The 11,703-nt window shown below is 27.4% G+C and overlaps 1 protein-coding gene across 2 annotated transcripts in view; it reads right to left on the bottom strand.

The window, feature by feature from the left end:
• LOC107453437 (tyrosine-protein kinase Wsck) overlaps positions 1-5,519 on the bottom strand; it is a 27,350-nt gene extending 21,831 nt beyond the window's left edge. Inside the window, exons 1-3 of one of the 2 annotated variants that reach the window (XM_016070268.3) lie at positions 5,354-5,519; positions 2,943-3,063; positions 2,691-2,803 (exon numbers count right to left, since the gene is read on the bottom strand). In XM_016070268.3, coding sequence (XP_015925754.1) covers positions 2,691-2,803; positions 2,943-3,006 — 177 coding nt within the window. In that variant the 5' untranslated portion in view covers positions 3,007-3,063; positions 5,354-5,519. The remainder of the gene's footprint in view (positions 1-2,690; positions 2,804-2,942; positions 3,064-5,353) is intronic. The other variant, XM_071182452.1, reaches the window with a different exon arrangement.
• Between the last annotated feature and the right edge of the window lie 6,184 nt (positions 5,520-11,703).

The raw sequence follows: 11,703 nt of genomic DNA, 5'->3' as shown, positions 1-11,703 counted from the left end.
CATCTTTTCAAATTGAAGAAGAATTGTCAGTAAGTGTGACCGTCCTTTTCAAGTACGCACCAATAACATCAGTAGACGTTGAAAGAAGCTTCTCCTGGTATAAAAATTTGTTTTCAGACAAGAGACGCTCGTTTACATTTCAAAATATTAAAAAAAATTTAATAATTTACTGTAATTCTGATATTTAGTAATATTATGAGATGGAAGTTGTTATATTCATTTAAGTTTCTATACAAAATGAAAATGTTTTGGAGTCAATATACTTTCCTTTTTTTCGTTATTTTAGGATATAACATATTTTTCAAACTTTAATGAACGCAGAACAAGTATTGCATCGCTTTATATTTTTTGAAACGACTCATAATAATTTTAAAGAGTAAAACATTGTTTTAGTTCAATATTTTAACTTCTACTTAAGTCATGTCATAAGGCAATTGTTAGCACAATTTTCGCATTTTAAGGGCATTTTTTGCAGTTTGTAAGGGCATTTTTTGCACTTTTTAAGGACATTAATTGAGATTTTTTAGGTCATCAAAATCCGGGCTCTATTCATAATATTAAACAAATAAAAAAAAATAATAAAAAAAGTGCAGTGTAGTGCTTAAAAACAAATTTTTTTTTTACAAAGATATAATGTATTTCATATTTTTTTTTTCATTTTTTAAGATATACCTTTTATTTACTTGAATAAAATCATAAGTTAAACACATTTAACACAATTGCACAAAATAAATGTAACCTAAAATATCAAATAAATGCTGATTGATAAATTTTAGAAAATTCGCGACTTAGTCTCAGAGTTATTAGCTTTAAATCAAGGAAAAAAATAATCTATTTAACGGTTCAAACTTTGACAGTAATTTTTTAAATTAAACAGCTTTATTTATATATTATCTGATTAAAAACTTTATTCGCTTCAAAAAAGCTTTATTTATATATTAACTGATAGAAAACTTTATTCGCTTCAAAAAAGCTTTATTTATATATTATCTGATTAAAAACTTTATTCGCTTCAAAAATATACAAATAGGAAATAACAGTTGACATGTTTCAAGCACTTCAAAAGTAGATGCTCATTTTCAAGACTTGCCAGGCGTGAATGAGAAGAAACAAAAGTGATTTGAAATAAAAAACACAAAGTTCCCAATGAGACATATAAAATTAAAGTTGAGAAACAAAACAAGAAAATCAGTTGAGAAACAAAACAAGAAAATCTACGGAGAGACAGTGAAGAACTAATGTTTATTTGCTGTAATATTTTTCTTCTTTTGTGTCTCACCTTTATTTTTCCATTTTTTGTTGCCAACTTTAAGTTTTTTTTTATTTTTTTAAAAAAAAATTTCAAATCATTTTTATTTCTTCTCATTCATGCCTGGCAAGTCTTGAAAATTGGCACCTCTTTTGGAAGTGAATGAAGTTTTTAATCAGGTATTATCTTACCACATCATTTCTTGGAATTATTTATTTAAGTTTTATTTATGGTTAAAATTGTCAAATACTAGTCAAAAGTTTGACAACCCTGAAATGGAGATGCAATCAAACATGCACACAGACTCTTTATTTATTCATAGAGATAAAACATTTTCCATTATAATTTTTCTTTTCTCAAAACTTACTGATTTCATTTTCTTTTTTTTTTTTAACACTAAAAGTAATGCTTTAACTTATTTATGCACTTAAAGCCATTTGTACTTTAGCATGGAAATGTTTTCTTTTAGAAATCTTTAGAAAGTAATTACATTATCACTTAAAATATGTTATTTAAATCAATCAAAAGATTCATAATTTTTTTTTTTTTGACAGGCAGTTCTCAAACCGATTACAAAAAGAGTAGCAAAATAAAATGTAGAAAAACAAAGCATTTAAAAAAAATAAAATTATCATTACTTTGTGTAAAATCTATAAATAAAATGATTGATAATAGTTAGTCACTTTAAACTTCAATGTCCACGGCCTTAAATTTTAAAAACATAAACACACATGAAAAGGGCTATATTTTACATTGTGTCATTTTGTATCAACTCTACAATACCTTAAATTGCATTTAAAGTTCTGAAGTAAACTTTTACAATAGTAATACAGTAAGAGTATTTTTTTCCAAAACATATAAAATGATACAAGAATTTGAAATAAGAGAACCAATAACATTGCAGTATAAACTTCTATATAACAAAAACATTTTTTTAACATACTGTCCATTTTTTGAGATGTTATAATTGATTTGAAAAACTTAAAACATCTTATTTGCCACATTTTCAGACAGCACAATCAACTTCAGTAGTTTTTTTTTCTTCTTTTTTTTTACTATCTGTAAACTCTAGTTGTTGTGTTCAACTTTTAGAAAAACCCCCCACCATTTTGAAGTTAAAATTAGATAGTTGACGTGTATGCAAAAAAAAAAAAAAAAAAAAAAAAAAAAAAAANAAACTCGTTTAAGGATTGTACAGATTTACTGTGAGAGAAAATAATGACACATACTTCATACACATTTCTTTCAAATAAATTTAAATTAATCTGGAAATTAAAAGCAAATTTTATTGAAAAAAAAAACTCAAGTTTTGATTGATAATATTGTAACAAAATATTTTTAAAATGTATGTGGCTAACAAATTAATAAGTAAATTCAGATCAGGTCTGATAAAAAGCAAATAAAAATCATACTTAAAAAATAGCTAAATTAAATAGCTTACTTGATACTTTTCAATAACTTTGTCAGGAACAGATACTGTGGTCCAGCTGACATGCATTTTACTTTCAGTAATATTTGATACGGTTAGCTCTGGTCCAGCGATGCAGTTGTTACCTAATTAAAGGCAACATTAAAAAATACTAAATACATATTATAAACTGTTTAATAAAACATTTATCAAAGTAAAAAAAACAAACAAACAAACAAAACAGTATTTATAGAAAATAAAAAAAATAAAACATGAAATATATACCTTTAATGAATAACATAAATATTAGCAATATGCAAGAAAAGACTTGAAGCTTCATTTTAGTCATTTCTGAAGTTTTCTTTTTCACATTTGCAAAAGGCTATTTTCAGAATTAATATGGAATCTAGAAAAGAATTAAAAAGTTTGCTCAACAATTACAAAAAATATGAATACAGTGTAAATTATTATATACTTAAGTTGAGACAAAATAATTTCTACGGTCTGTTGGGCCTACTGCAGAGGCTTGAGAAAGGAGGGTGGAAAAAGTGAAAAGTTAAAAATGCTTTTTGGTGACAGACTAACAATCATAGGGAACAAAATGACTAATGATCAAAAATTTTTGTGACTATTCATAAAACCATTAGTAATTTTAATATTGTAGGCCATGATAAAACAATGGACTTCAGTATATTGGTCCAAACTGCAATGGTTGAGAAAGAAAAATGGCTTGGCTAAACATGGAAATTAAGATAAATTTTGTCCTAAAACCTAATCTTTTAAAAGTAAAAAATAAAAAAAAAATGTCTTTTTTTAAAAACAAATTTCCCCTTTTGTAGTTGAATAAAATTAATTATTTAAGTAAGTATAATAAAAAGATAATTAGTAGCGTAATAGCTTTTAAAAGCAAGCTACATAAACATACCATATGTCATTTTACACAAGCGAAATGCTAATATGTTTTCGACATAAAGTAAATGATAGATAAATGTCATAGTTTTGAATCAAGATTTTTTGTTCTTCCATCAATTTTAAAACACTCAGATAATAATTAATTTTAATAAATTTGACTTTTTTTCAGTTTGTCATTTGTATTATATCAGCTCAAAAGACTGTGGTATGTTGCTGTTGTTTCTAATGATCAATATCATCAAGCCTACTTGGTAAAATCCAGCAAATTCAAGGCACAGGAAGCGCCTCTTGCTCTTTAGTGGCGCCTTCTATGGCCAAGAATATGAGTTCAGCTGCACACGTCTTGGCTCGGTTCAGAGGGCGGACACATTCAAACACCCACAGACCATAATATTGCCCTGAACCAGAGAACGACGAATCTCCAACTCAGTATTTTCAGAGGAGTCAACACAGGGAGTCTTCGGCCAGTGGGGGCCACCTGGACATGGGCCTAACACCCTACCTTACAGACTACCCCAGCCAAACTGTTGTATAACTATGAAAATTCCAATACAAGTTTTTTTTTTAAATATACAAGACTAATTAAGTTCAAACATAGCACAGAATTGAATAATTATAAAACTGAACTACAAAAGATTTTGAGTAAAATAAACTTGTACTTTATAAAACATTGCAAATATATAACATTACATTATAAACGAGGAAAGATATGGTCAAACGAAGTAAAATATCTTATTTAGGGTAATGTCATTAATTTTACTCCATTATCTTGTTCTAAATTGACAGTTATTGACTATGATCTTGGTCCACACACAATCTCTGAATAAAAGGGGAGATTTCCGTATCGTGATCCGTGGCAGAATAATCACCAAGTCTTGAAAACGGGCAGTGGCCCACGAAAAAACTAAAAAAAAAAAATTATCACAGAAAGGGACCAACTCGAAAGGTATAACCCGTAGCAACCCCAAGCAAACATCCAATTGTTTTTTAAAGAAAATTTGCAAGTTTAAAATCTATTTGGCACCTTGGCGATTGTAGTTGGCAAGACAGATCAGGATACGGAAACAGCCCCAAATAAAAGATAGTGAATATGAAACAAAATTGAAAACTTTTCTTAAAAACCAATAATTTTATAAAATACATTAAAAATTTTCATATTGAAAAATTGGCTTTTATTCTAATTTCCCTTATTTGAGAGATTAATAGAATAAATAATTACATTAAATGGTGTAATCAATATAGAAAAATTTACAATTTTTAAACCAATAAAATCCATCTCTTGATTCTGCACGAAAACATCTTTTGAAAAGGGTGCAATAACTTTATTTGTTTGATTTTCATTTCGTACAGCTTTTTATGAAAGCGTTTAAAATTAACAACTAATGCAAAGTTATGGAAATATTTATATGCATAAATCAGAGTAGATTCTCAAACACTGAAATCTCTGAGACAAATTATTTTTTCAATATATATTCAAATTACAGAGATAAAACAAGCGTTTGATGAATATGTCACAAATAAAAGTAAACCAGGGCGTGGATTTCAATTCTGTAATACTCTTTTAGGATCATGCATAGACAATTATTGGAAATAATAACCCAAAAGTTTAAAGTGATTCGTGATGAAAATATTTGTTACAGTAATTTATATTCATCACAACTGATATTTAGATCAACTAAAATAAATCGAAGTACTGAAATTCATACAATAGACAAGGTACTAAAACTGTGAATAGTTATCTGTCACAAGAAATGAAAAAAAAATGTTTTAGTTTATTTAATTACCTTCTACACTTATGCAATAAAATTGTTTACAAAGATTAGTTTCATAGTACAGATACTATCTAATTTCACTAATTTAAAAAAAAATTAAACATTGTCGACTCCATTTACAAACAAACAAACACTGATGCCAATAACCCCAAGCGGAAATCATGCGCTGTCCTGTTTTATTTGAACTTTAATACGCTGTTATTAGCAGACGTAAAGACCACGTGTTATTGAAGTTTAAAATCAAAACGAACTACAGATGGCGCTCAAAGGATTTCTTTTCTTATGGCAACTACGTTGGTGTAAGTATGTAAATATTTTATTGCTTTGCAATTTCAACGGTAACTATAGGAAACATAGCTCATTTACAATTTCAACAAATTAGTGAAAGAGTTTTTTTTATCGGCAATTTGTAGTGGCAAATGACTTAATGGGAGAATCGTACAAAATTAAAATTATTTAATTATTTTACTTTATATATATATGTAATTCGTATTTCTACAATATNACATGACGCCAATCTTATTTTTCAATGTTATGTAAAAAAAAACTAAATAAATCAGAAATTCTTACGAATTTCACAAATGTTTTCTAAAGGTACGAAAAGAGAGTGATAGGAAAGGAATTTTAATAAATTTGCCGAATGGTTAAACAAGATTTACCGAATGGTCAGACAAGATTTACCGAATGGTTAGACAAGATTTGCCTAACGTGGAAAATTTTTGGGAGGTCATAATGACCTCCCTCGACCTCTCATCCCGGCTCCCCTGATTAGCAGGGGTGAGGAAATAGGATTTTTTTGCTTTCCATCTATCTGATTGATTTTTGTATAACCCGAAAGGTTAACAAAAACAAAATTTAAAAAAAAATAATCAGGAAAGTTATAATTAATTATCTAACGTTAATGTTTTATTTATTTATTTTTTAACTAATATCAAGGGTTATTTAATTCTTTCTTTGCCTTCAACATCTGTGCTTATGTGACATGTGTGTGACGGCAGACTATCTTTCTAATCTATATTCAACGAGATTTGCCTATTACTTAATTATTTGTTATTCGATTAGTGGTATCGTGAAAAATTATGTCTTCATCTTAGCTGCAAATTATTTCTCATTTTCTTACATTTAGTAGGTTTATTTATTGCGTAGTATAAAAGGACAGTAACAGCTCATTGTGATCAAGGGGCTCATGACGGTTAAAAGCTTTTCAATTTCATCACCACCTGCCTGAGTGTGGAAATGTGGTCAGTATTGTGCACAAGCCGTCTTTACTTTAAGCGAGCAAGTTTCTATCGATCTGAAGGACTTCAAGCAAGCCACAGAGGATCGAACCCCAGTTCTTCACAAGAATTTAGGGCAGTGGCGTACATAGACATAGGTGCGTCCCCCTGCAAGAATTATAAATGCGACCTATCTTATACTTAACACAATATTCTGAAAATTATAATATTAGACAAGAACACTATGAAAGAGACATTCGGGATTGTCCAGATGATAAAATTGATGGTTATTATTTTATCAATTGAAAATAACCACGGAAAAACCGATCATTGATTAAGATTTGGCTCGCTCAAAAGCTTAAATGCGCAATTCAAAATTTCTGAGTTTTTTTTTTCAAAATATATATATATTATATAAGTTCAAAATGAAGATAAAACAAAGAAAAATTATAGACATATGTAAAAGGGGGGGAAATAACAAGTAAAAAAATAACAAACAACAGTTAAAAAAAAAAAGGATGAAATTTAATTTAAAAAAAAACAGGAAAAAAAAGATATAATCTTTTCATCAGCCTACACGATTACATCCGCAAAAAAGAGTGCTTTCTGATATTGTATCAAAAGCAAAATGTATTACTACAATAGTGTGAAGAGCACTCAAAAAATTTTTTTACAAAAATTACAACAAATAAAATAGAACACAATAAGAAAAAATAACATGTAAAAACAGAAAATAAAATAAAAGAAAAATAAAAAAAAATAAAATAAAAAATAGTATAAAACGTAGACTATAAGGCGAGTAGCGATATGTCTATATGTCATAATTTCATATGTCTTTTCATACGTCCATAATTTTTCTTTGTTTTATTCTTCATTTTGAACTTATATATATATATATATATATGTTAAATTATTAGGCTTAATTATAATACAGCTGAAATTGGGAATAATAACATCTTCATCACCACCAAATATTATTAATATTATTCTCCCATTAACGTCCAGTCATAAGAAATTGTCAATATATGCACAGCACAGGCATGAAAAAGTTGAAGTACACATTGAAATGCATGTTTCATTCAATTACTTAAACTTAAAAGAAACAACAGAAAAAAAAGCTTTAGATATAATTAGTTTTAGATATAAATGTGAATATTTATGTAATTAGTAGACATCTTTGTGACTGCAAAAAGTGCAAAAACGTAAACAGTTGTGATAGTTTAATTTATTAATTTATTTATTTTCGACAAATAGTGCAGTCCTTTTAAAGGGAAGCTAGGCACTAATGTGTTAACACAGTAAACATTTTTTAGGTTTATCAAAAAATGCAATCTTAGGCAATCATAAAGGATTGATGAACAAAGTGTCAGCGTGTTGAACTTACTGGTATACACAATAAGCATTGATATATTACTGCGCAATCAATTGAAATGTCGTATCATATCGATATAATTTTCTCTCTTACGGCTCTTATTCCGGAACTAGTTGCTTCTAGTGTCATACTGGAGGGGCAAAATTTCGTTAGTGCAACAAGAAAAATCGGATGCTAATATTTTTTTTATTGAAACACGAGGTATCAAATGAACTTGAATGCGTCTAATCATGGGATAAAATACTGTCAACTATGAACAATTATTTTTTAAACTCATTTATTAAAAAAATTATATCGAGAATCACATAACAAAATTGAAGAAAAATTAGCAAGTGAAAAGCAAGTGCTTTTCAAGGAAAATGTAAAAGCTGCTGAATGGAAAAAACAAAATAATAATAATGGGAAAAGTTTTTAATCTATAGGTATAAAAATGAATGTCTGTGAGTGTATGTCCTTTATAGACTCCATCCAAACGAACCATCCAATCGAAATCGATTAAACTTGGCGTACAGATAGTTCGATGCACGATGAGGGTAACTGTCGAGATTAGAACATTCTACGACAAACCGTTCGAAAGGGATGAGCGAAAAATGAAATGTTTTGATTGGCCAATCGTTAGCCGTTGTTTTAAATTTAACGATTTAACGAGATTTGCTTACTTCAATAACGTAAAGCCACAGAAGATTACAACATATAATATTCAATTTTAAAAAATGAAATTATTTTAGCTATATTAATCGAAAAACTTAGATGAAGAACCAGGTGAGTGACATTTTCAGAAAGAAAAAGGAAGTTGTATCAGAATTATTTTATTACCAATTTATTAGAAGGTGGGACTAATAAATTAATTAGGTACTTTATTTAATTTACCACAGCCTGATTTGAAATAAAAATCATGCAAGCTTACTAAAAACTTATATGGATTAGTTATGCCAAGTAAAAATTAAAAAAACAAAAACAGTTCTGTTACATTAAAAATACCCATATTGACGGAACCACTTTATGTTATTTTCTTTAATTGATTAATTTCCCTGAAAATGTCACTTACCTGGTTCTTCCATCAAGCTCTTTAATTGTGTTGGTATATCAGTTTTGAGCATGATTGCGTTGTTTCTCAGTAGTGATTTATTAATTCTTTTTCTTTTTTTAATTCACCCCGAGCGAAGAACGGGTTTTCAGGCAGTTTTTAATAAAAAAAAGTACATAAAATCAGTGTTCAATGAGGAATTTCGTAAGGAAATTCATATGAATATTGTAGAAATACGAATTACATTATGTTAATACAAACATTGCTGAATGTCGAAAAATAAAATAATTAATAAAAAAATAAACAATTAAAAAACGTCCGGCACTTTAAACGAAAAAAAGTATGAAATATTTTTCAATGGTTGGTTTCTAAGAGAATAGCGCCTTTTCGTGATTTTTAAATGCTTTTTTCCAGTTTCTATTCAAATAAAAGTTTTAAATGCGAGTTTCTTTCAGCTATTTATTAAACAGCCCCCCCCCCCCCCGAGCGACTCCGTAGCATGAATTATAATTTTTAAGATTTTTTTCCAAAGTTTTAAGCAATCGAAATTTACAATACATATTTATCTTAACATTTTTACGCGAGATAAAAATTTACATGGAACATGGAACAAAAATATTCTAAGTAAGTAAAATTAAATTAAGAACAAAAATAACATTTAATTTTACAAGCTGAGTATAAAATTGCCCCGTTTCCTAATAAATACGAGTACATCATAAGTTTCTTTCGTGTTGATTACAAGTATGACTTATTTTCTTATTTATTTATTTAAAATCTCTAATTTTCGATTGAAAATCCAAAATTAAAGAATCCGACTAGGTGGAAAATGGCAATTTCGACGAAAATTTAATTTTTTTTTATCATTCATATTTGATCTTAAGCTTATTAGAATTACTCAATCCAAATTTGTGATCTCCGGTTTTTAGAAGTGAAATTATAGCAGTTTTTTCTCATACCGACAAACGAAACTGAAATATTTTTAACGTTTTGAGTATTTTTACTTTTTTTTTATTTAATTAAATTATATATTTAAAACAAATAAAATTCACTTTCAGAAATTAATTTTGAAATTATTTATTTTATTGTTCGCTGAATTTTCTCGTATATTAAATGCATATTCTGCTGAACGTAGAATTAGAGAAAAATTCGTTATGCTAACACACACATTAGTAAAAAAGTTAATTTGAGAATTCTTTGAAGTTTTGCATGTAGATTTTGTATAATGTTATCAATATTTTATGCTAAAAGTATTTTATGCTAAATATTTTATGCTCAATATTTTATGCTATGTCTATAAATGAATTTGTTATTTTATCAAGCTTTAAGTAAGAATATTTAGAATTTTTCTTTTTAAAGAATTCAAAAAATATATTTAGTTCTATTTTATTGTCTTTTAGATTTTTTTTTAAGATTTAAGTAAAAAATCAGGTAATCACACTATTAATCCTGAAAAATTTTTTTTGTTGATATTTATGTCGTACAATATGTTGTTCAGCTGTTAGTGGGACACGGAAAATTAGTAGTCATTAAGCTCAAGTTTTCCCTCATTTTGAAAAATAATTTATAAATTTTTAAACTTTATATTTATAACTTTAGAACCGTGCTTACCAAACATGAAATTAAAGTTTTTTGTTCCAAAACCTGTAAGATACCTTAACCTGAGTAGCAAAATTAAAATTTTACAGGTTCATCGTTACCAAGCAACAAGCAATATATATATATATATATGTACCGTTTTCTTACTTTCAAAGTACAAAATAGTTTTTGCTTTCTTACTACAAAAAATTCATTAACAGAAATGTGAGAGACAGGAAGAGGTGTACTTAATATAACAATTCACATTTCAATTGATTATTGATTTCATAAATAATGAATGGTAGGGTAGGGAAAATAGTTGTTTTAGAAAATGACTATTTCATCGATCATTGATTTCAGCATTCTAGAAATACGTTTGAATTATAATAAGATTTCAAACTTGTTTCTAATCTCTTGCATTTATCTGTGCAATAATTTAAGTTTGTTTGTCCTTGAAAACTTATTGGCAGAATGAAATATATTGATAAATATTGTCACTAACCTAAGATACATTAGATATTATTATTAGAAAAAGGAATATTTTATGCTAAATTAAACTTTTTTTTTCCAATTTTTTTTTGTTCGGTTACTACTCTTGTTTTGTGTAAACGTAAGCTTTTCATCAGCATCGTTATGTTAATAGTCTTAAGGTTTAATCACTAAAATTTCTTAATAAATCACAAAAATTTAAATTGGTTTCAGAAGAGGAAGCACACGGCTGTTGGAGTTGGGGGACTATTTTTCATCCTGAGTGGAAATATAAAATCATGATTAAAAATCACAATTTTATTAAAAAAATTCCCATTCCAAATATTATTTGCATAAAAATTGAAAAAGAGAGACAGAAAGTCTTGGCATTAGGGGTGCCGTGGTATTCACGTGAGTGCTTTTCTAATTTAAATTTATGTTTCAAATTATGTTCAAATTATGTTTATGTTAAAATTATGTTTAATTTAATTAATGTTTCTGAATGGAAAAGACATTAAAAATTATGATTTTTGTGAAGATTTCTGAAAATTTTTAGTTTTTTGGTGTCCTCTCTTTAGAAGGATGAGAATATAAATATTTTTTATCACATATTAGTAGATCTCGCAAGCCATATATATATATATATATACAGATTCCAAATGCTTAAATTACAAAAAATGAATAATGATAACTGTTTTTTTCT

The sequence above is a fragment of the Parasteatoda tepidariorum genome, chromosome 6 (genome assembly GCF_043381705.1).
Source record: "Parasteatoda tepidariorum isolate YZ-2023 chromosome 6, CAS_Ptep_4.0, whole genome shotgun sequence".
Lineage (NCBI taxonomy): Eukaryota > Metazoa > Arthropoda > Arachnida > Araneae > Theridiidae > Parasteatoda > Parasteatoda tepidariorum.
Note: the sequence above shows the minus strand (reverse complement) of the source record. Positions and strands in the feature narration are given on the sequence as shown.